At 50.6% G+C, this 24,117-nt stretch overlaps 3 protein-coding genes across 9 annotated transcripts in view; all 3 read left to right on the top strand.

Moving 5' to 3' along the window:
* KMT2A (lysine methyltransferase 2A) overlaps positions 1-6,168 on the top strand; it is a 54,579-nt gene extending 48,411 nt beyond the window's left edge. The window contains exons 32-36 of one of the 3 annotated variants that reach the window (XM_061593194.1): positions 289-467; positions 1,003-1,106; positions 1,299-1,382; positions 1,653-1,782; positions 2,725-6,168. In XM_061593194.1, the coding sequence (XP_061449178.1) occupies positions 289-467; positions 1,003-1,106; positions 1,299-1,382; positions 1,653-1,782; positions 2,725-3,000 (773 nt within the window). In that variant the 3' untranslated portion in view covers positions 3,001-6,168. Of the gene's footprint in view, positions 1-288; positions 964-1,002; positions 1,107-1,298; positions 1,383-1,652; positions 1,783-2,724 lie in introns of those variants that run through there. The other 2 variants (XM_061593191.1, XM_061593193.1) reach the window with 2 other exon arrangements.
* A 2,175-nt stretch (positions 6,169-8,343) lies between these two features.
* TTC36 (tetratricopeptide repeat domain 36) lies at positions 8,344-10,587 on the top strand. 2 transcript variants are annotated; one of them, XM_061592618.1, is made up of 3 exons: positions 8,353-8,484; positions 9,452-9,649; positions 10,120-10,587. In XM_061592618.1, the coding sequence occupies exons 1-3, from the start codon at positions 8,385-8,387 to the stop codon at positions 10,416-10,418; spliced, it is 597 nt and encodes a 198-aa protein (XP_061448602.1). In that variant the 5' UTR covers positions 8,353-8,384; the 3' UTR covers positions 10,419-10,587. The 2 variants fall into 2 exon arrangements, with proteins under 2 accessions (XP_061448604.1, XP_061448602.1); XM_061592620.1 differs by lacking the exon at positions 9,452-9,649 and having other exon boundaries at positions 8,344-8,484.
* A 6,870-nt stretch (positions 10,588-17,457) lies between these two features.
* TMEM25 (transmembrane protein 25) lies at positions 17,458-23,867 on the top strand. 4 transcript variants are annotated; one of them, XM_061593327.1, is made up of 8 exons: positions 17,458-18,095; positions 18,189-18,512; positions 18,752-19,042; positions 19,316-19,447; positions 19,530-19,560; positions 19,940-20,040; positions 20,139-20,231; positions 22,706-23,243. In XM_061593327.1, exons 1-8 carry the CDS (start codon positions 18,014-18,016, stop codon positions 22,882-22,884), a joined length of 1,233 nt encoding a protein of 410 aa, XP_061449311.1. In that variant the 5' UTR covers positions 17,458-18,013; the 3' UTR covers positions 22,885-23,243. The 4 variants fall into 4 exon arrangements, with proteins under 4 accessions (XP_061449311.1, XP_061449314.1, XP_061449312.1 ...); XM_061593328.1 differs by lacking the exon at positions 22,706-23,243 and adding an exon at positions 23,731-23,867 and having other exon boundaries at positions 17,688-18,095; XM_061593329.1 differs by lacking the exon at positions 22,706-23,243 and adding an exon at positions 23,277-23,705 and having other exon boundaries at positions 17,701-18,095.
* The last annotated feature ends 250 nt before the right edge of the window (positions 23,868-24,117 follow it).

Raw genomic sequence — 24,117 nt, 5'->3', positions numbered from 1 at the left:
CGGCCCAAGGATGAGGGACTGGGAGGGGGGGGCTCTTTAGGAACATCCTCTACCTCAGTTAGGATGTTGTTCATGCCTGGCAGTGCAGATCTGGGCACCTTGTTTCAGTTGCTCAGTCACTTTCTTGCCAGAGCTCCTGCTTGAGCTGTTTCTGGCCCAGATTGTGTGGGCACCGTCAGGCCAAGTCTGTTGCTGCTCCATGCAACAGGGCCTGCAGGGCACCTCTGCTGTGCAGGGCAGCTTGTTTTGCAGGCCAGCTGCCTCCCCTGCACTCTCTCCTTGTTCCAGGTGTGAGCGGATTGAGAATGCTGGGAATTCTCCACGATGCGGTCGTGTTTCTGATAGAGCAGCTCTCTGGAGCGAAGCACTGCCACAACTACAAGTTCAGGTTCCATAAGCCAGAGGAGGCAAAGGAGCCCCCTGTCAACCCCCATGGCTCTGCCAGGGCCGACATGCACCTCAGGCAAGTGGAATCCTCCCCCAGGGTCTCTGCTCCCGTAAAACCAAAGCACCGTCTTCAGGTACCTTCAGTGGCTCGGGGAGGAGGCTTCCTGCGGAGAGGCAATTAACAGACATTCTTGTTTAAATGCCAGTTGAGGGGCCGAGGAAGGCTTTCAAAGCAAGTGCCGTGGTCTTGGCCTGCCATTAGTGTACAGACTCGGGGCTCAGGTGCTCCCTCGCTGGCATACAGGAGGAATCCAGGACAGGGAGGGTCACCTGACAAAAGACCAGAGTGAAGCGGCCGCTCCTGCGTCTCCACCCCCAGTTCCAAGGAGGGAATGGTTGCGGAAGTCTCTCAGAGGCCCTGAGCCGCTGTGGCTTTAGCTCAGGATGGGCACCTTGACACTTGTCCGTAAGATGGTGGGGAGCTGGGGCAGTCTGGTGGGCTCTGCTTCTGGTCTCTGGGAATGGCTGGATGACTGACAGCCCCAGAGGGCGCTTAAGGCAGCCAGTTAACCCTGTAAGCCTGACTCATCGCTCTTGGCTCTGCACTGTAGAAAGTCTGCCTTGGACATGTTCAATTTCCTGGCTTCTAAGCATCGCCAGCCACCCGAGTACAACCCCAATGATGAGGAGGAAGAGGAGGTGCAGCTGAAATCTGCCCGGTATGTGGAGGGGGGGGGGAGGCTGCAGTGGTGGGAAATGGGGGGGGGTGGATTTTAACATCTGTGCTGACCACTCAGCCAGCCTCGCAGCAGTTGAGACCGCAAAGTGGTTGGCAGAATTTTCCGACTTGCAGGGTTGGGTTATTGGTTGGACTTGGGCCCTCAAGCAGCCATTTCCCTCCCTCCTTTCAGAAGGGCCACCAGCATGGACCTTCCCATGCCCATGCGGTTCCGACACCTGAAGAAGACGTCCAAGGAGGCCGTTGGGGTCTACAGGTAGGTGGGCCTTGGGGAGGAGACGCCTTGGCAAGACAAAAGTGGGCAGGGGGGACAGCTCAGGCTCACCTGGGCTGTCGGAGCCGTGTCAAGCCAACAGAGCGCAGCCACCCAGAGGCCCCAGTGTAGTAGCAAGGGGGAGGTCTGTCTGCATGGCTGCCCGTGGAATCCCTGAAGGATGTGCTCCTTGCTGGGCACTGCCTGCCTGCCTCCAGGGTCAGGGAGAGGCTCGCTCCCCCTGCGGCTGCACTCTGTGTTCTTCCTTGCCAGGTCTCCCATCCATGGGCGGGGCCTGTTCTGCAAAAGGAACATTGATGCAGGAGAGATGGTGATAGAATATGCCGGCAATGTGATTCGCTCCATCCTAACTGACAAGCGCGAGAAATACTATGATAGCAAGGTGAGCTTTTAGTTGCAGCAGCAGAGGCACTACTGGCACCCAGCTGGTTCTGAGTGTTGGCTGGAGGGGTGCTGAGCGGGGGGCAGGAGAGGAAGGCAACTGCATCTGCCTCCTGTGAAGCCAAGGAAGAAGTAGCTCTGGGCTCTTTTGATCAGAGTGCCCAGTGCAGGGGTCTTCCTGACAGACACTGAGGTGCAGCCCCTTCCTCCAGGAAGCAAGTGGAGACACAAGTGGGCTGATGAGTGCCTATGCAAGAAGAGGTTGATTCAGCTGCAGAGAAACACCCTGAAATGTAAATGTTTGTTGGAATGATGCCTCTAGTAGTAATAATAGTAGTAGCAATATTGTTAATAGTAATAATATTAACAACCATTTATATCCCAGCTTTATTCCAAGAAGCTCAAGGTGGCATAAAAACATGGCTCCCTTCCCTGATTTTATCCACACAAAATTAACCCAGTGAGGAAGGTTAGGCTGGAGACAAGGCCCAAAGTCACCCAGTGAGCTTCTTGGCCGAGCAGGGATTTGAACCCAGGTCTCCCAGGGTCCAGTCCAATACTCTAACCACAACACATTTGATGTCCAAGGAAGATAATGAAGAAGCAGTCATTATCATTAATCGCTTACTAGTGAATTTATTAGTCGCTTGCTATGCAAAAGATCTCCAAGTGACTTAGCAATTTTTTTAAAGAACATAAAGCATAAATAAAAAAAACCTATGACAGTTCATTTAAAAAATTCACAGATAACCTCCAATAAACTGTTTACACCTTTATCAGTCAGTCTTCCTTGCAGGGTTGAGCCGAATGCTTTGGGAATCTTTTAAAATACTTGTCCGTGGAATAGTTTGGCTTTTCCAGGAGCCTTCTGTTTTGCAGCTGGTCTTATCTGATGGTGCCCTGCGGAGTTACACACACACCCCGTCCCTCTCTCTCTGCCCAGGGCATTGGCTGCTACATGTTCCGCATTGATGACTCCGAGGTGGTGGATGCCACCATGCACGGGAATGCGGCCCGCTTCATCAACCACTCGTGTGAGCCCAACTGCTACTCCCGGGTCATCAACATTGACGGGCAGAAGCACATTGTCATCTTTGCCATGCGCAAGATCTACCGTGGCGAGGAGCTGACCTACGACTACAAGTTCCCCATCGAAGATGCCAGCAACAAGCTGCCATGCAACTGCGGTGCCAAGAAATGCCGCCGGTTCCTTAACTGAGCATGCCTGGCCTAGTTGTTGCAGTGGTTGGGCTCCACCAGTCTCAGGCGTGTGGCAGCTGCATGTGGGGGCCCTCCAAGGCAAGTAAGTCAAGCCAGGCAGTTGGCTCAGGCCTGGCCATTGGCTGGCTCCTTGTCTGTGTGGAGTGTCTCTCCCAGAAGGGTGGGCTTTGCTGTGCCACCGCATAAGGGAGACCTCTGCATGGCGTGCTGGGCTGCCTGCCTGGAGAGGCCGGGGGGTTCCTTCCTACACACTTGACTGATGCCTGGTTGCCCCGACTCCTCCTCTCCAGACTTGGCGCGTGGCTAGGAGGTCTCGGGTGAGCAGTCCTCATGTCTTGGCTTTGGCCAGCTGCTCCCTGGAATTCCTGTGAGTATTGCAGAGGAATATCTGGTCTGTATTTGAGCAAGTAATTAGGGCTGAGGATTTCCAAGCGCTTTGGGAGAGCTCAGGCTAGTAGTGGAAGCGAATCCTTAGAGGAGGAGTCCCTGCCTCTGGGAGCAGGCTGTCCTGCCTGATGTACAGCCCCAGTCTCCAGTTGCCACTCAAGGCACCCTCAATGGAGACTGAGGAGCCTCCCAGGCAGCGGACCTGGGGCCTTGTGGAGCACCAGCCTGCAGTAGTAGAAGCTGGTGGGGCATTTCCTGCTGCCTCTCGAGAGAGGGGAGGCCCAGGGGTGGCACAGCTCCCAGACAGCAGCAGGCTGAGGGTTTCCCAGTCAAAGATTTGGGACCCAGATGGCGAATCTCCAGAGTGACATCTTGTGCCCATTCTAAAGCAAACGCAAGCACAGCACAACTTCCTTCCTTTCAGCCTCCTTCAGTTGCACCCTCTTGAATTATGTCATTGGATTTTACTTGGTTCTGTTTACAGTTTAGTATTTAAGGTTTTGTAAATGTAAATATATTTTGTATATTTTTCTATGAGAAGCACTTCATAGCGAAGAGCACTTATGAAACTATTTTTTCAATTGTGGTGTCATCCTAATTTAAAAGAACCCATTTTTATTGACCTTTTTGTTTTAATAGGAGGTTGCTGGCCATGCCTGCAGTCTGAACCTTCCTCTGGAGAGCAGTGGGGAGGGGGACCTTTTTTAGTTACCTGGAAGCTTTGGCTGGCCCTTGAATGTTGCATTGTGGGACAGAAGATTCTCACACACCTGGGAGAGGTGTTCTGAAGCTGGCATTGATGCTTGCTGGGCCTCCCTTGTCTTTACACAGGGATGGGAGGATACCTCTGGCCTGCCTCCCTCTTCCAAGGCCCAGAGATGCCTGTCTGTGCTGCAAATGTCCCATTTCCCACCAAGCCCACCTCAGTGGCCCAGCATTTCTGGCCTGCCCCATCTCATGCCACGAGGCAAACCAGCTTGGCTCTGGGACCAGAAGCAAAGCTGCCTGTGGCCATCTCGGAAGGCAGCAGCGGCAGAGGCCAGGCCTGTCTGGGTGGGGCCCCTCCTGCTGCATCGGGCTTCTTCACTCTTGTGGGGTCTTTTGCCTGAGGGGGGCAGGCCAGCACTACTAAGCCTGTCTCTCCAGCTTGAGGGGCGCAGAGGCCTTGCAAGCATTTCTCCTGTTGGTGGAGAGGCAAAATCCAAGCTGGGCTACACCTGACAAGTGTGGCAGAGCTTGTGGGGAAGGCCTCTGGGTGGCACATCCTGGGGCCAAGGAGAAACACAACTCCCGTCCCCTGCTGCTCCCAAAGCCTGGTCAGAAGAGAGCCCCTCCTGGCTTCCTTCTTTCTTCCACAGGAATCCTGGGCACGGTGCTCAGGGCCTTGGGGGCGGTGTAGGAGGAGGAGCCCGTGCCTCCGTGGGGAACTGGATTGGGGTCCAAGCTCATTGCCATTTGCTGCTGCTGCTGTCCTGGCTGACCTGAGTGGCAGCCGCCCTGGCCAGTAACCCAAGGAGAGAGCTGCGTTTGCCCCTGTGCTGGGGCTCTTCCAGGAGGGAGGCGGGGAAGGAAGGAAGGGCCTGGGCTCTGACCTCCAGAGCAACAGGCGGAGCTCCATGCAGCTTCCTGGCAATATGAATGTATATTTCTAAGGACTGACAGATCATGATACCTGAGAATACTGAGTCAAACCTTTAAGGTGTTTATTTTTTTAAAGGAAAAGCGGGTCACTGCAAAGGGCTTGGGGTATAATCTTCTCTTCCTTTTCCTCCCTTGCAAAGCAATACCAGGTTCTTGTCCTTTGTGCAGAATCATGTCGTTCACACCGATTGCTGCTCTGTCCTTCCCTCCATCTCCTCCTCACCCACACACACTTGCAAGTTTTTATAACTATAAATATGGTATATATAGGAACTTACATCATACTGCACCATGTCTTGAAGCCTGGCTTTGAATTATCTTTAACACTATAGATAAAGGTTGTGTCCCAGTTGCTCAAAAGGCAGGAAAACTAACAAGCCAAAGGCTTTGGGGCCACTTGACGCCTCTCTCCTCCTCCACAGAGGAGACAACGGCGGATGCTCCAGCTCAGCCTGCCTGCATGCGAACCCCCAGGAAGTCTGTGGGGCCTCGGCTATGAATTCCCTTGACCTTCAGTGTTAGCAGTCAATTCTTGTACAGTTCCTGTTTCCTGCTGCTGCCGCCGCCACCACCTCCTCCTCCTCCTCCTCCTCCTCCTCCTCCTCCTCTTGGGTTCTGATTGTTGAGGTACCACAACTGCATCATGCGCTTTCCTGGTATCTGAACAATGTCCTGCAGCTTTGCCTCTCAGCTGAGAACTGTGCTTTTGGTGTTCCTTTGATTCAACGTAGCCGTCTTTAATAGCTACAGGTAGTGAATAATTGTCTCAAACTGTGCAAACGCTACACAAACAGGGTTTTGTTCCAGACAAAAAGCAACTTACCATGTAAAACCAATCTCTCTTATTTTTTATTTTGTTTTCTCTTCTTGTGTTCTTCCAAATAGTTTGGGTTTTTTTGTTTCTTTAAAAAGAGGAAATGCGTCTCTCGTGCTGCATCAGTGTTAATTCCCTGTCACTGTCACAGGGATGAAGGAAGTACTTTCAGTAGTTCAAGAAATGACTGAGAAGTTCCATGAAAGACTGAATGTAAAAACAAGTGTATATAGTTGTACAAAAAAAGGAGTTTTTAAACATGTTTATTTTCTATGCACTTTTTTTATTTAAGTGATAGTTTAATTAATAAACATGTCAAGTTTATTGCTTCAGAGAATTGTGTTTTCATTTATTGATCAAGGGCTGTGGAGGTGTCTCCCAGGGCTGATTTCTACATAGCTGTCAAGGAATACAAAAGGGGGCCAGCCTCTTCTAGGCTGCATCATGCAAACTCCACTCCAAAGTGGAGACCATTTACCCCACCCCCATGACCTCTATTCATACTACAAAAATATTCTGTAAGTTGCCACGCACCTCTCTGGCTGCAACAGTCGGCCACTGCCACTCCTCATAAAAAAGTAAGATCTGCCTGGCTGCTGGATCAGAATAAAGGGCCATCTGTTCCAACATCCTGTTCTCACAGTGGCTCACCAGATGCCCCAGAAGCAGGAACAAAGTGTTAACAGTACTCTCTCCAGAACTAAATTACTCGGGGGCTGGTATCGCCACCCACAGAAATTCTGTGGAGGAGTTTGCCCCTTTTGGGGATATCGAGCTTGTTGAACTCCATGTCCTCTTTGATGTACAAAGCAACATCACCTCCATAATGCTGTTCCTTGTCCTTCCCATAGTTTATATCCAGCGGTAACAAAGGCCTGCTGATTCTCTCCATTTCATCAGGTTTTCCTTTTGCCTACTGTGTCTGTGTCTGTAAGATCAAGCGCTCCAGCTCAGCCATCTTGGTGTGGAGGCTTCAAGCTTTAGCAGATAAACACCTGTCCGTGGTGCCTCTCTCCAAATGTCTGTCATGTGCCTTTAACCCTGTGGCACTTGAGACTCTTAGGATTGCTATCAAATCCTCCTGCAGTTTTGTTGCCTGCTTCTCCCATTTGGACAGTAATAAACTTTTCTAGATGTTCCCCAGCTCCATTCTGCTTGCCCCGCCCATCAGTTTGAAAGCTGCTCTGCCACCTTTTCCATGCCAAGTCCCAACAGTCTGGTTCAAGTGGAACCCATTTCCTGGATCAGGCCCAGCCCATGGAATGTGTCCCTAAGCACCACCCCTTTGGCTGACATTGAATCTGCCCAGCCTGAGCAGGGTTTGGATGTGGCAGCCAGATGGCCTTCCCCCCAATGTGTCCCTTATTTGGCATTTATGCCAGGTGCATCAGGCAAGCCTGACTTCCACCAGGCTGCCCGTTAGTGGGCAATGGAGCTGGCGGCAAGAGGGGATTTCCAGTGGTGAGGCTGATTGCCCTGTATCCTAGCCCCATAAGAACATAAGAGCCTGCTGGATCAGGCCAGTGGCCCATCTAGTCCGGCATCCTGTTCTCACAGTGGCCAACCAGGTGCCTGGGGAAAGCCCGCAAGCAGGACCCGAGTGCAAGAACACTCTCCCCTCCTGAGGCTTCCAACAACTGGTTTTCAGAAGCATGCTGCCTCTGACTAGGGTGGCAGAGCACAGCCATCATGGCTAGTAGCCATTGATATGCCTGTCCTCCATGAATTTGTCTAATCTTCTTTTAAAGCCATCCAAGCTGGTGGCCATTACTGCATCTTGTGGGAGCAAATTCCATAGTTTAACTATGCGCTGAGTAAAGAAATACTTCCTTTTGTCTGTCCTGAATCTTCCAACATTCAGCTTCTTTGAATGTCCACGAGTTCTAGTATTATGAGAGAGGGAGAAGAACTTTTCTCTATCCACTTTCTCAATGCCATGCATAATTTTATACACTTCTATCATGTCTCCTCTGACCCGCCTTTTCTAAACTAAAAAGCCCCAAATGCTGCAACCTTTCCTCATAAGGGAGTCGCTCCATCCCCTTGATAATTCTGGTTGCCCTCTTCTGAACCTTTTCCAACTCTATAATATCCTTTTTGAGATGAGGCGACCAGAACTGTACACAGTATTCCAAATGCAGCCACACCATAGATTTATACAATGGCATTATGATATCGGCTGTTTTATTTTCAATACCTTTCCTAATTATCGCTAGCATGGAATTTGCCTTCCAGCAATTCAGGTTTGAATTGCACTGTAACACTAGTGTAAAAAGGGGGGGGTCAAACAGGTGCTGGGGAACTATTCTGAAGGCCTTCTGGCCCCAGGCCATTTAGGGCTTTCACTGAAAAACAACACCTTGAATTGAACCTGGAAGTAGCAGCTGCTCAGTCCACAAGCACAAGGAGTCCCCCAGCAGGGCATTGCCCCATCTCCTCCCCCATTGCTATTGGCTGCTTGTGGGCCAGCCCCTCCCTCCCCCCCCAGTCATTCTAGGTCGGCTCTGCAAGAGCCTTTTTCCTGCAGAAAGGAATTTGACATGGCCACAGCCAACGACAGGGCAGTTTTGCAAAGTATCTTCCACCCAAATACCCCCTTTGGGGAAATCTCTGCCGAGTTGGAGGAGGTGCAAGAGGAAGGTGAGTTTGACTGGGGGGGGGGGGTCAGGGCATTCTCCTGCCTGTGCCCTAAACTTCAGAGGCACTTGAGCAGCTTCAGAGTGCTAAGAATTGGGGGTTCGAAGACTGGGGGGGAGGTACAGAGAAGAAAGCCCCACCCCCTTGTCTGCTTGCGTAAGGAGCAGCAGCAAATGCCTCCCCCGATTCTCTTCTCGTTCGCCAGGCATTTCCAAGGCAATCAGGATGGAACGGGAGGGCTGGCAGTCACTCTGCAAGGACAGGGCAGAGGGTGGCACAGACTACTTCCCCTCGTCTGCCCACCTTTTTCTCCAGGCTTCAGCAGGAGAGGCTGGCTTGGTGCCTTGCTTCTGGGTTCATTTCCACAGTGGCGCAGCCAGACCTCCCAAAGGCATGAGATGACCAGCATTCGTTGCACTCTGCTCTGGAGAAGGGGGGGTGTTCCTTTCTACTGTCCCTGAGAAGTTCCTGGTCTCTCCCTGATGCAGCAATAAAAAACCCCAATTCTGTTGTTATATACCTTCAAGTCAATTGTGACTTATGGCAACCCTAGGAATCTTTTTTTGGATATATTCATAGGGTTTTCATGGTAAGAGGTATTCAGAGGTGGTTCACCATTGCCTTCCTCTAAGCCTACGGCACCCGGTATTCCCAGGCGGTCTCCCATCCAAGTGCTAACCAGGCCTGGCCCTGCTTCCGAGATCAGAGGAGTTTTGCGTGTTCAGAGTAGTATGGCTGTAGGTCCCACTGTTGTAGCTGCTGCAATTTAGCAGTTGTGATGTAGAACCAGAGGCCAAAATAGAGGGTCCAGCTGTGCAGCCAGCACCAGGCAGAAGATTGGGGGGGGGGGCTGGTGGCTTCTGAGTGACTAAGCTATCCATAGGGGCCTTGATGCATACCCATAGAGGTGTCTGCTGAGGGGGGGAGGCAGTGAGTCAGAGCTATTGACAAGAATCTGCTTCTCCTTGAGATGGAGCAGGAGCTGCATTTGACCCAGAGCTGCTGGAACAAGCCACTGAGCTAGAGATCCAGGGAGTTGCAGCCGCTGAAGCTGGAGACCTGGATAAGGCCTTGGAGAGGTTTGACCGAGCCATTCGGCTGCTCCCTGAGCGAGCTACAGCCTACAACAACAGGGCCCAGGCCCTCCGCCTCAATGGCGACGTAGCAAGTAAGTGAGCAAGGGGACTGATCTGTTTCCCCATTTTTTCCTTGACACTGGGGTATGGGTGCCCTCTGCCTGGGACAGGCACCATGGGCTCCAGATTCCTTGTCCTTTTCAAGTGAGTTTTACAGGCTTTGCCATCAGCCACAGGCCCAAGATTGGTGCTCTTTGTAATCTTCCCAAGAACAGCTTGAGAACCCACCTACCGGGGCATTTCCCCTCCTCTGCAAGATCCATGTGACTCACATCTCTGAGCTCTGAACCTGCTTGTGAAAGTGGAACCCAAACTGCTGAAACAAATTCCGCTTCTTAATAAAATAATCTCTCTCCATCTCAGCTCTGCCTGAGCTGAAGATGATGCCACAGCAGTGAGAAACTGGTTCCTTCTCTCCCCAAATATCCTGGCCATTAACAGTGCAGGAGCTCTAATTTCCTCTGCCTCCACCATTTGCACCCTTTCATCTCTATCCCATCAGGTGCCCGAAAGGACCTGGACATGACACTGAAACTTAGCAAGGGTGTTGGCCGTGTGGCCTGCCAAGGATTTGTGCAAAGAGGACTGATCCAACGCTTGCAAGGCCAGGAAGAGGCAGCCCGGAAGGATTTTGAGCAAGCAGCCAGTCTGGGCAGCACCTTTGCCCGCCAGCAGCTGGTCCTGATGAATCCTTACGCAGCCCTCTGTAACCAGATGCTCTCAGAAGTGGTGAAGAAGCTCCACTGCCCAAGGGAAGAGCCCCAGCAGGAGGCTTCTTCCAGGGAGAAAGAGTGCCACTGAGAGCTGTGGCTGAGGGTCCAGAAGGGCTCATTCTGCACTTCCTCTCCAAAAGGCAAGCTGTGGGGGCTGCTCCTCATTATGGCTCGCTCGCTCTCCCTTTCTGGCAACAAAGATTGTCTCAAAGCAATGTGCATTTGGGTTGTGATCTGGAATAAACTATACAAATTGAGCACTTTGACAAATTTTTCATGTTTTGCATCTTACCTAGCACAGATCTCAATTATAAAATTAAATTATAATTTTATTTTGTATTAATAATTCAAATTTAGAAATGGATCTTTTAACAAGAGACATTACATATCCCTAAGATCAGCTTTCATACCTGAGGCCTGGTCACAGCAAGTTTTAAGAAGGGATCCAGGGGAGATCCAGGAAATTACAGGCTGGTTGGCTTAACATCTCTTCCAAGAAAACTGGTGGAAAGCAGTGCTAGAGATGGAATTACAAAGCAAAACAAGCCTTGCTGAAACAGAATGAGTCCTGTCTCACTAACCTTTTAGAGTTCTTTGAAAATGTAAAAAAGCATATAGAGGTGATCCACCTGACATTTTGCGCTTAGGCTTTCAAAAAACTTCTGATGAAGTTCCTCACTAAATGCTCCTAAGTCTAGCAATCCTGGGGTAAGAGGATAGGCCTCTTATGGATCAGCAACTGGTTATTGAACAGGGAGCCGAGAACAGGAATAAATGGACAGTTCTCCCAATGGAGGGATGTAGAAAGTAGAGTCCCCCAAGGATCAGCAATGGGACCTGTGGTTTTTAACTAGTTCTCAAATGATCTGGGGCTAGGGGTGCACAGTGAGTTAGCCAAGTTTGCTGATGATACCAAATTGTTCAGGTAAAACAAAAAGGAATTGCAAAGAGCTCCAAAGGGATCTGTCCAGACTGTGTGAATTGGCAGTAAAATGGCAAATGCAATTCAATGTAAGCAAGTGCAAAGTGATGCACACTGGAGCAAAGAAAATTCCTATTTTCATATATATGCTAATTGGGTTTGATCTGTCAGTAACTGACCAGGAAAAATATATTGGGGCTGTGGTGGATACCTCAATGACAATGTTGTCATGGAATCTACGACTGAGTTCTTTTTGAGGAGACTTAATAATGAAGCCAAAGCCTGTTTTAAGGTTGTTTATTTAGCTAAGCGCTTAGCCAGAGTAGAGTACAGGACTCAACTCTCTTCCTCAAAATGGTGGTTGGTTACAGACAGTTATATACCTTTACCTCCGTCACAATCATGGCAACAGTTACATTGCATTATTCTATGTTACAATGCTACAATGATGCTCTGCCCCATTCCATCCGTCCTCCCTTCATTCCTGCAATATCAGTGTCCTTGGCACATTTTCACTACAACAGCACTATTCTCTGTTGTCTACGTGACCCCCTGTTTAGGGAAAATGGCAGTCAGACTTGTTCAGTATTGATCAAAATCCACCTCACTCCCCCCTATGGGACTCCTTTCGAGTCCCATCCCAATTTGCATGATAGATAACACCTTCTCTTTCTCCTCCATCCGTTGTCTATCAAATTCCAAGTACATTTGTTTCACTTCAGCCGGTGTTAACATTTGGGTGGTCTTTTGCATGGTACTCTTTAAACAAAACAATACACAATTAACCAAGATATACATGGCAAAGAGGAACAACATACCCAACAATAGTCCTAAGAGGATTGATTTTATCCAGCCTCTTAGGCCACTGAACCAATCCCCTGGACTCCATTGCCACCCAGAGGTCTTAACCTCATGCACCTTAGATGCTAATAGGCGAATATTCTCAATAGATCCGGTGATATTTACAGAGCTGTCAACAATGTAGGTGCAGCATTCTGGGCCAATAAGACCTCAGACTCTGCCTTGCGATGTCAAAAGATAGTTCAACGTTATGCGGTTTTGTAAGACAAACTGTCGGACTTGTTTAAGTTCAGTGTTAATCATAGAAAGGGCATCAGCAGTTTCATTCATGAAGTTCTCCAGCAGAGTACAAATTCTTAAGATATCTAAATGGTTTGCCCCTGCCCCATAAAAGGGGAAGATACGTCGTAGCCAGGACTCACCTGGAGCTTTAAGATCTTTATAAGCTTCCAGGATTTTATGACTTGGGGCTACCCTTCGATAATTTCATATCAGACCCTTAGGAAAGGTGTCCACAATCGGACTTCCCTAGCCACGGCTAACAGGATCAGTAGCAGTGGTGTGGGCAGAGCAGTGCATGAGAGCAATAGAATTAGGAAGTTGAAGAGCAGACAGTAAAGCAGAAATAAGAGCTGAATGAGAAATTTGTGTGCCAGCTGAAGTCAAGAATCCTCTGTGTGACCAAATTTGACCCACGAAATGACAGGTTTTGAAAGCATAAGAAGAGTCTGTATAGATATTAGCAGAGCAACTGGATGCCAGAATGCAGGCTCTCTGTAGAGCCACGAGCTCTGCAGCTTGGACAGACTGGAGAGTTGGCAGAGAAAAGGTTTCTAGGACTTCATGTGGAGAGCACACAGCATAGCCAATTCTGAGAACTCCTGTGTCATCTCTGAAGCAGGAGCCATCTGTGAAAAGGATAAGATCAGGGTTATCCAGAGGAATGTCACGAAGGTCGGGGCAAGGGGTGGAGAGATGTTCAACGACCTGCAAACAATCATGAGGAGAGATTGAATGAGGTTCTCCATCAGAAGGAAGGGGTAGAAGTGAAGCAGGGTTGAGAGGGGCACAGAGTTGTTAGGTGGGGTAAGCAGAATAGTTCCATTGTCATCATATCCTTGTAAATAAGGAAAGCTATCCACCTCCCAAGGTGAACTAGCTGAGGTAAGAAATGCTGTGAGGTACATGAACACTAACAGTTCCATAGGAAGTTTGACATTGAGAAGAAAGGAACTGAGTTTTTCTGTGCAGCAGGAGAGAATGCACAGAATGGGGAACCAACACAGTGAGGGAACGTCCTTGCTCCAAGTCCTCAGACTTCTGGACAAACAAGCTGTACTCCAAGGAGGGTATCCTTTAGCTACCAGGTCGACAGAGTACTTCTGCAGCAGAACCCTGAGACTCATGGCAAAAGAGGAAAAAAGGTTTAACATAACAGGAGTCTGGGCCACAGCCTTCCTTAAATCCACAAAGGAAGCCTCACATTCTGCCTTTCATTCAATAGGCTGCAAAGTTTGGGATCCAATGCCTAGTATTTAGCCGCTCTCAAAAACCTACGAAGCGGCTTTTTCCTATTACAGGGAAGCACATTACATACAAGAATACCTTGCTGTAGCAGTGAGGCAATCAGGCTGGATGTCCTCAATTGCTTCAGCTGAGAGAGAGTGTATTGCTTTACTGATGGGTAAGGTTTATCAGGTGGACACCGAATCTCTATTGGTTCCACTGTTAGCAGCTTTCCCACATCATTCCAAGGGAATGCCTCTGTAGCTTTAGAAGGAACAATAATGAGGATTAGAAAAGGGAAGATCCAAATGTACCCATCAGAGCTGCAATAACAGTATTGTGCAATTTACACAGAAATTGACAGAACTGGTACCAGGGAAAGAAAGATATGGTCATAGGTGAGTGGAGCAGCTGAAAAGGTTGCTAGTTGACCTCCTACTTCAAACTCAGTCACTATTTCTCCTGATGGTGGATGAGACAGGTCAGCTTGATGAACTGTGGATCTGGAAGCATAAGAGTCTATGAGAAATGCTGTGGCTGGCCGGCAACTGTAAGAGGAATGGTAGCATCAGAGGTGGAGAAATTAGTTTGAGACAACATCAGGTTAAAAGCTGAGCATGCTTAATTTTTTTTCCTTTTTTTAAACTATTCCTCTGGAAACAACTGTGGGGGTGATGGAGTGTAGGGAGCCCAGTTGTCTTGAAGGTTGTCCTCTTGAACACTACTGCTGCAAGAATGCGGTGGGGAGCCAAGGAAGGGTTAACAGAGAAGGTTTGCAGTATTTCTCGGCTTCTAACTGTTTCTTTTATTAACTAGCTGGGTGCGGGTGTGCAAATTGGCTAAGAGCATTCTCTCAGCTTGTGTGGTATGTCTGGAATCCTCAGACTTCCATTTGGGCTATCAGGGCTGATTTTTTGTTCTGGGGACAGGAGTCCAGAGAGCAGCTGGTTCATGTCAGCCCAAGTTGGGTTGTAAACACTAATGATTGCTTCCAGCTTTTCTTTAAATTCATTGGGAGCCTCCCTGAGTTTCAGGAAGATATTGAACCATGCCGGCTGGCTGAACTTGGGGAAAGCACCCAGGGAAGTTTTCCGGATTAAACTGGATAGAGGTAAATCCTCCATCACTGTCTTTTTTCTCCCCAACTTTATTTGGCAAATGGGGCTGTCTATGGATGTAGCTACAATTTCAAACTTTGCTTTTAACCCTTTTTGTAACTCTTGCACTGACAAGATGGGGAAACTGCTCCTTAAATGTTAATTCCTCAGGAGACAGTGGCCATTCTTCTCTAGTAAGTTCAGGTGGGGGGGTGTTTCTTCTCTTTAGAGCGTTTGGGTATTCCAGAGCTTAAAATGGCACCCGCTCGAGCTGGGAGAGGTGGTGTCTGCTCTGACTGTAAAGTAGCATTTGCCTGCGCTTGAGGCTGAGCATTCCCAGCCGTTGGGGCCCAAAATATCCAAAATATCTTCTGGTACCTCGTTATAGGGTGGCAAAGGGGCAGTGGCTAGCAAGCTTTGATACAGAGGCAGCAAGGGGCGTTGGCATGCATTTTTTTTCTTGTTCCTTTTCTTTCTCGATTTTCTTTTTTTTCCCTCCAGTTGTGCTTTTAACTTTTTGTTAGAATCTTGAAGACTTGTTACTATAGATTTCTGTTTCCTGTGTTCTGCCTCCTCTTTCCACAGGACCCAGAAATCTATATGCCTAGGCTTTGTTTTCTCCAGTTTTCCCCATAAATAGGTGAGCTTGTCCATGTCAAAAGCGCCGTTTCCGGGATTTGAAGCTCAGGCCGGTTGAAGGTGCACTCACTCCACCAGTGAGTCAGCTTCACCAGCCTTTGAGCAGTTTTTTGGACCCAAACGGGTACCATAATTTTGGCACATGTACCCCAGGGGTTTTTTTCATCAGGACAAGACACACCTCCACCCATGTTTTGTCCGGAGCTGAAACTGATCAAGCGATGGAGAAGGGCAGTTTAGAAAGGCCAGGCGTCCCCAGCAGACAGAGAGAAAAAGTTGGAACAGTATCAGTTTCATTCACGGCTCATTAGGACGTCCTCCAAACCTATCCTAACACCCAAACCAGAGACTGTGGGACTGCTTACCCTTTGTTGTGAGTGTAGATGTAACCAGGGAGGGACCTTAACGCAGGGGCTTCGATAAACTATGGGAAATTCTTACCGCCCATCCAGGAGTCCCGGGGTTGGAGGTGGGAGCTAAGCGGGAGGATTTGATCAAAACGAGGTCCTCTTACCTCTCAGAATGTGCACAAACCGCCGCTCCAACCTTCCCCCTTCGGGTTGACCCAGACAGGAGATCCTCACATCCCACCTCTCCCACCAAGATTGTCGTGGAATTTACGACTGAGTTCTTTTTGAGGAGACTTAATAATGAAGCCAAAGCCTGTTTTAAGGTTGTTTATTTAGCTAAGCGCTTAGCCAGAGTAGAGTACAGGACTCAACTCTCTTCCTCAAAATGGTGGTTGGTTACAGACAGTCATATACCTTTACCTCCGTCACAATCATGGCAACAGTTACATTGCATTATTCTATGTTACAATGCTACAATGATGCTCTGCCCCATTCCATCCGTCCTCCCTTCATTCCTGCAATATCAGTGTCCTTGGCACATTTTCACTACAATAGCACTATTCTCTGTTGTCTACGTGACCCCCTGTTTAGGGAAAATGGCAGTCAGACTTGTTCAGTATTGATCGAAATCCACCTCAATGTCAACCCAGTATGTAGCAGCTGGGGAAAAGGCAAATTAAATGCTAGGAACTATTGGGAAAGGGACTGAAAACACAACTGCCGATATCATAATGCCATTATACAAATCTAGGGTGCAACTGCAGTTGAGAAACAGTGTACAGTTCTGGTTACCTCACCTCAAAAGGCACTCTCCTTATCAGTCAGATGCTGGCTTCATGTTACGCTGCAATTGAGGAGCATAGCTGAGCCCACTGAGCATTTGCCTCCTTCTAAGTAGCTGGTGGTCTCCTGGCAATGCTGCATCCCAGTGGGTGCTCCTCCTTTCCCCAGATGATGCCCCAGGTAGAGTCCAGGGGTATTCCTGCCTCCTCTTCCACAAACGCCGCTGGGCATGGCAAGCTGAGGGCGATGGCTCTCTAAACCCCAGCTTTACGCATAAGAATCAAGAATTATCTTACGGAAACATTTTGATGCTTTGAGACTCTTTGAACATGGTTTACCCTGGAAAAGTAGCATACAAATAAACAATTATGATATTACAGAGAGCTGGAAAAGGGGATGGAGCGACTCCCCTATGAGAAGTTGCAGCATTTGGGGCTTTTTATCTTAGAGAAAAGGCAAGCGGGGGGGGGGACATGACAGAGGTGCATAAGATTATGCAAGGTGTTAAGATTGTGGACAGTCGTTTTTTCTCCCTCTCATGAGAGTAGAAGGCAGGGCCATCCAATGAAGCAGAATGCTGGAAGAGTCAGGACAGAAAACACGATACTTCTTCACACAGCACATCAAACTATGGAAGTTGCTCCCACCAAGTGGAGTGACACCCACGACCGTGGATGGCTTTAAAAGGGGATTCGACAAATGCATGGAGGAGGCTAAACATACGTTCTCCTTTCAGTGCCAGAGGCATGATGCTGGGAATCAGAAGCCAGGAACCTGCTCCTGTGCCCTGCAGTCCTGCTTGTGAGCGTCCCAAAGCCACCTGGTTGGCCACTGTGAGAACAGGGTGCTGGACCCCATGGGCCTGATCCAACTGCAGGCAGGCTCTTCTGGTGTTGAAACCCTCTTGCACGTACAGCATTGGCAGCGGTTCTCCTGATGCCGGGAACCGACAGGGAGAGGGAGGCAGGCAGAAGCTTTCCTTGTGTGAGCTCAGCTGCTGGGATTGTGGTAGACTGCCTCTGAACAAGAGTTGTGGCAGAGCATCAGTTCTGCAAGCAGGAGGGGTTGGGACTACTGGAAGGGGTCGAAGCTGGCTGAGCGGCCCGCCAGGCCACATCCTGGGCCTGCCACCTCCGAGCCGGTCCCAGCAGGCAGGCAACCCCAGGGACCTGCCGCGGCCGCCGCTGCGCTCGGTGAACGCGCCTCCGCCTCCTTTTCCGGGAAAGCGCCAGCGCGGCTTACTCAGAGCGAGGAGGGGTTCGGGTTCGAGCAGCTCGGAAAGAGCGGCGCTCGGGCCGGGAGGGAACCCAGCCTCCGTCCCCACCGGCGGAGCGAAGGGTCCAGGCCGGGATTGCTAAGGAGCCCGCGAGGGGCGGGGCCGAGCGCCTCTTCCGCGGCCAGTCGTTGCCGCAGCAGCCTCGACGGGACCAGCCGGAGCGGCGCAACCACCGCAGTGTGCGCTCCTGAGCCGCGCGCGGAGCATCGTCTTCCGGCGGGGGCCCGAGTGGTGACCCAGCACAACGGCCCTCCGAGGGCTACCCGCTGGTCGTCTTCTCGGAACACCTCCCGGCGGGGAAGGAGGCGGATGACGCCAGGCAGCCCCCTGCCAGCCCCGCTCCAGCCGCCGCCCCTTCTCCTTCTCCTCCTCCAGGCGCTCTTCCCGGCAGGTGAGAGGGACGGACTCCCCAGGAGGGCCCCAGCCGGGCAGAGGCTCGCCTACCCCGCCTCGCCTTGCTCAGCTCTGCTCTGCTCCTGTGTAGGCCTGGCGGAGCTCGAGGCCATGATCGACGGGCGGGCGCTGTCTGTCCGCAGCCTGCGGGAGGCCGAGAGCCGGGCCTTTACGTGCCTGGCCGCGGCGCCCAGCCTGGCCTGGTACCTCAACGGGGAGCGGCAGGAGACCAACGGCTCCAGCAGGTTGCTGGCCACGGACGGCCAGGACGACAGCGGCGGCGGCCCCTTCGAGGACAGCAGTAGCAGCACCTTCGTGGTGACGGCGCGGCGCCTGGACCGCCAGCTCAACTGCTCCGCCACCGACCCGGCCACGGGCCGCGTCGCCAACGCCTCCGTCCTTCTCAACGTGCAATGTGAGCGGGACTACCCGGAAGGTCCAGCGGGTGGGTCGGTCTCCGGGCCTGGCCAGGCGCCTGCGGAGGGCAGCATCCCGCAGGCCGGAACTGGGCCCGGCAGGGTTGATTCAGCGCCAGCCTGGCGGGGCAGCCGGCCTTCGCAGCCCTAAGGAGGTGTGCCGCCCCCGCCCGCCCGCCCGCGGCTGGCTTACCGGGCATGCTGGTGTACAGTTTGTTCTTTGTGTCCCCCGACCTAGTTAAACCAGAAATCGTGAGGATGGATGCCCGCTACGAAGAGGCCAGGGAGCCCGGTCTCCTCCTGGTGTTGTTTGTGCTGGTCCAAGCCAATCCCCCTGCCAGCATCACTTGGGTGGACCAGGAGGGCCAAGTGATAGTGAACACCTCCCACTTCCTCATCGTGGACACCAAAACCTACCCCTGGCTCATCAACCACACCGTTCAGGTGCAGCTCAGCAGCCTGGCCAAGAACTTCTCCTTCAGCGCCTCCAATGACCTGGGCATCATCAACTCCTCTGTTCCGCTGCCTGGTAGGGGTCAGGGTGTCACCATCGGTTGGGGGTCCTGGTTGGATGATGGGCCCGATAAGCAAGTAACCAGGCCTCTGGGTGTCTGCTTGGGTGCTCACCCTTGCAGGCCAAGAGTGGGGCAGCTTGGCACAGCTGGCCTCTCAGTGGCTGGCAACTAACTGACCTCCTGCCTGAGACTTCACGGGAGAAGCTTAGTGCCCGGGCCCAGCTCACAAAGCCTCCAAAGGGCAGGGCTGGAACGAGAGCCCTGACAGACATTTCTGGTCTCCCCAGGTTTCCTGGACACCCGCATTGAGCTGCCCCTTCTGGCGCTTGTGGTGGGGGGTGCGGTGACCCTGGGGACTCTCCTAGGCCTTGGCACTCTCATCAGCTGTGCAGTCTACCAGCAGGGCAAGAAGGCAGCAGGTAGGTGCAAGAGAGCCAACCAGGACCCTGCCTGATGCCACCATTAGGACCACCCCACCCCAATTTCTCCTCTTTCTTGCAGGACTGTCCCCACCAGTGCTGGTGCCTCCGAGGTAACATTCCCAGCCACTGGCTCCTCTTCTGGCGGGACTTAGTTTGGGGTAAAAGCATCTTGTCTGCTCCCTGCCTTTTCCTGTCAGGGTTGTCTGCATAGACCCTGCTCTGGGACCCCAGCAGAGAGACTGCAGCCCGAATTGCCTGGCATACGCCTCTGAGACCAAGGCTAGCACCAGCAGCATAGAACCTGGGTTTGATAGGTGCCAGCCAGCCTTCACCAGGTGTCTCCACCCTCCCCAGTAGAACCAGGGTAGATAATCCTGAGGGCTGTGGTCTCCACAATGCCTTGAGCTGACCAAGCTGGGGTGTGTGCATGTGGGTGGAGCCCTACTCTGGAGATTTCAGCCCACTGGTTGTTTTCTGCTCTCACCACAGTGACTCCAACAACCTGAAGCCAAAGGTGGCCCGGCTGCCCCGGGCAAACAGGTCTCTCCCAGCCAACCTGCAGCTCAACAACCTCACCCCCGAGCCCAAAGGTAGGGGATGCAGAAGTGGCCTGAAGGTCTCATCTTACAGCTGGGAGGTGCGGGGAGGGATATAAAGGTCCTAGCCTCACACCACTTTCCTTCCACAGCCAAGGACAGGATGACAGAAGGAACTGCACTACAGCAGGAGGAGGAAGAGGGCTTCTCGGAGCCGGAGGACTCCCTGGCCCTTGCAGAGAGAGGTAGGACAGAAGGGCTGGTAAGCAATGGGAGGGGGCAGAGGGAGGCGGCTGTGGTTGCTCTGCTTTTAAAAATATTTGGCCTTCAGCCACAAGGCAAGGAGAAGTTTGGGCCAAGAAAAGCTGCAAGAAATATTGGGCAGATCCACCACCATCACCAGTAGCCACTTGCTTACAGGAAGGAATCTGAACTGAGTCAAACAGAGATGGGGGTAGAGCCACTTTTAAAAAATGACATGTTGTGACTTAGCCAGGAAAGGGATCTTGAGTGTACGGTGGTAGCTCAATGAAAATGGCAAATTCCTTAAGAGATTATTAGGAAACAGACTGAAAACATAACAGCCAGTATTATAATATCCCCATACAAATCCATAGTGCAGCCTTTATTTGAAATTCACTAATAGGCAAAAAACCCTTGCAGTTCAAGAACGTACCTATAGCCAACAAATATTTGACACAGATTTCTAGGATGCACAATGAGTGAAATATAAATTTCTAGGTTAGATTCTCTGTAGAAATAGTAGTAACACAGGAAAGAAGCAAAATAAGACCACCACCAATAAACATACAAAAAATGTGATTTTCCATCTTTGGCGATGTAGCCCTAATTGCAGGTGTTGCCACCACTCACGATATGCTCAGAGGCACATATTACCAAATTCTTCCAAGCTACACAGGAAGTGGATTGGACTGTGAAAGACCAAGCCAAATTGTGTTTGCATTTTTACATATTTGTAGGACAGGACAATATCTTAAAGAGGTCAGGTCTCCTGCTCCCCTAGTACAATCACTATAGCTGCCCAATTTCCCTGTTTTTTAACATTTCATAGAAATATCCGTTGGCTATAGGTACATTCCTAAACCACAAAGGATTTTTTGCATTAGTGACATTCTCTGCTTTTTAACCTGGGGGGTAAGAAATGGGATCCTGTGCAAGTTTGCCGAGAATGGATTGATCATTTGCATGCTTATTGAGTTCAATGAGATTTACTCCCTTGCAATCATGCTTAGGATAGGTGAAAATGACCATTGGGGAGGAGGAGGGAGGGAAGGAGGGATGAGGGGAATGGGAGCAGGCAGGAGGGACAGGGAAGGAGGAGGGCAGGTTTGAACATATGCATGCTTATTGAGTTCAGTGGGATTCACTTCTCAGCAATCACGCTTGGGATGGGTGAAACTGACCATCATTTGCATGCTTATTGAGGTCAATAATATTTATGCCCTATTACCCTCAGAGCTACAATCACCAGAAGAGGAGCTGTTAAACCACTCTGGCCCAAGAGCTCTGTCAGGGGTATAGGAGTCTCCTAGCAACTCTCAGCACCCTTCACAAATTACACTTGCCAGGATTCTTGGGGGGAAGCCATGGCTATTTACAGTGAAATAAAGGTCCGGCATGGGTGTGGTCACCTGATTAGCCAAGCCAATCAGCTGCAAGTCTGGCTTGTACAACACTGACAGTTGGTTCTTACTGAGCATGCCCTGCACTATCATAGAATCCAATGTTAAATTTCTTAAATTAACTAAAAAATCAGCCATGCATTTTTTTAAAACCGCAGAGGATGAAGGCCAGAGTATGGGGCATGGTCAGTAATAAGATTACATGTACTCTGTGAACATGGCTGAAAAATGTCAACAAATTATGAGACCACTGACAGAAGAAAGGCCAACAGGGGGTCTGGATTTTTTCCCTTCATTTTAGACTTTGAACTCTCAATTCTCTCCATTTTGTGTATCACCATGAAAACTTAGAGGGTTGTTATGCAAGCATTTGAGTTCAGGACTACACGTTTTGAAAGATTTTGTTTTGAAATAAGCGTATAGGAAGCAAGCAGAATGGCTTGAGGGGTATTTTCAATTTAACATGGTAGAGTGTGAAAAATCCATGCTGGTTACAGCATACAGCCACTCTTGTTGGTTGTATAACATGTAAACACATGAAACAGAGCACATAATTCTAGCTTCTACATCTCAGAAAGATTATTGTGGAACTGGAGGTTGAGGAAATGATCAAGGGGCTGGAGTTGCTCCCCTATGAGGAAAGGTGCCATGTCTGGGGCTTTTTAGTTAAGAAAAATGGCGAGGAGGACCACAACAGAGATGTATAAAATTATGCATGGCACGGACAAAGTGCTGCGTTTACTCTCCTGTAACACATTACCCAGTGAAACTGATTACCAGGAGCTTCAGGATAGGTGTAAAGTCCATTTTCAAACCACACATAATTAGTATATCTCTTTAAAAGCCTTCTTCAGGAATTTGCTATCAATGGCTAATACCTACAATAGAACTTCCATGTTCAGAAGCAGTATGCTGGTCATTGACCGTAACAATAAAGATTTGATTTGTTCAGAAGCAGTATACCTCCATCAACCAGCGTTGGGGCCAAAGAATAAGGGCTGAGGCCTTCTTCTCCAGTTAGATGAGATGGCTCTCCTTAAGAATTATGCCATTTGTGTACTTTCTGTTGCTTCTAGGAAAGGGCCCAAGTCCTACCAACGTGCCTTGGGTCTCCCACTCTGGCTTAATCAGCCTTGCCTACACACACGTTCAAAGGCACACGCACAGCCCTCCAGCCTTGCAGTCTTTTTCTACAAAAACAAAGGAGGTGAAATCTGGCCTCCCCGTGCACCTGTGTTGCTTTCTACCCCTGTGAAACAGGTGTGATGAAGCCACCTTCCAAGAGAAACCACTGTGACGCTCCCACAGCTTAGTGTTGGAGCGGCTGCTTTGCATGCAGGAGGGGGCCAGGCTCAGTCCCTCGACCATGGGACCCTCCCCACACCCAGGGCCCTGGAGAGTGAGTGCGCAGTACTGGAGTAGATGGGCCCCTTGGAGCTCCGCCTGTTGTCCCAACAGGATTAACGCAGGTTCCTGGGGGCTCCCCAGGGCCATTTTGCCAGCCATACCGATAGGAGATCCTATAAAGCGAGCAATGCTGGAGGCTACACCTGGGACTTTCTGCACGCAGAGTGCAGGTGCACTGCACCCAACTGCCCACCCCTTCCGTTTGTCAGTAGTCAAAAGCAGGTTTCTCTGGCCCTGCAGGCTTTGAGCGACCCCAGATGGTTGGATACATCTACAGAGCATCCAGTGTGAGCAGTGATGAGATCTGGCTGTGAGGCCTGTCCCCATGCCAGAGCGGAGGCACTGAAGAGGCCGACTTGTAAGGGGCGGGGCAGCGAGGACCTGTGTTGGCGTCTCTGGTGCCAGATCCCATGTGGGACTGCAGGGCCTTGTTAAGCATAGTCCAAGAAGACCTGCAGTGACCAAGTGCACCGCCTAGCCCCCAGTCAGAGCACCTCAAGGCCTGGCAAAGAGGCTGGGCCCTTCCTCTCCAGCGGAGATTCCCAGCCTGAGGGATGGCTCCATCTGCATGCAACTGCTCTTCCGTGGCATCAAGGGGCCACAGCCATCTCCGCTGAGGCATGCTGCTGTGTAGCTTCTGCACTTCACAAATAAATGGCTGTGATCAAAGTGTTTCCCTTTCTTTTGCTCTCAGACCATCCCTCCAGCTCCCAAAAGAGGAACCCAGGCAAAGGAGAGAGACAGAGGTGTACAGGGGTCCGGAGTGCACATGCGTTGATTTGGCCGTCCACGGACAGATTTAACAATACCCAATAACAGGAGGAGCTGCAGTTAAGGAACAGCAGCTGAAGGGAGCTGGGCAGGCCAGGCTAGTCTTTGATGGGGGGGGGGAATGAAACCTTCAGACAGCGCAACCCTACTTACCTACTCAAGACTTCTTTCATCTTAAGGACTAGAAGCCTCAGATGCTTAGGATTCTGAACTCTGGGCAACATTCCTCATTTACAGAGGCACCCTAACATATATACACCCCTGGAACAGAGAAATAAACCTGGGGCTTGCCCTGCAGGTAAGTTGAGTC

The sequence above is a fragment of the Rhineura floridana genome, chromosome 12, assembly GCF_030035675.1.
Source record: "Rhineura floridana isolate rRhiFlo1 chromosome 12, rRhiFlo1.hap2, whole genome shotgun sequence".
In the NCBI taxonomy this organism is placed as follows: domain Eukaryota; kingdom Metazoa; phylum Chordata; class Lepidosauria; order Squamata; family Rhineuridae; genus Rhineura; species Rhineura floridana.
Note: the sequence above shows the minus strand (reverse complement) of the source record. Positions and strands in the feature narration are given on the sequence as shown.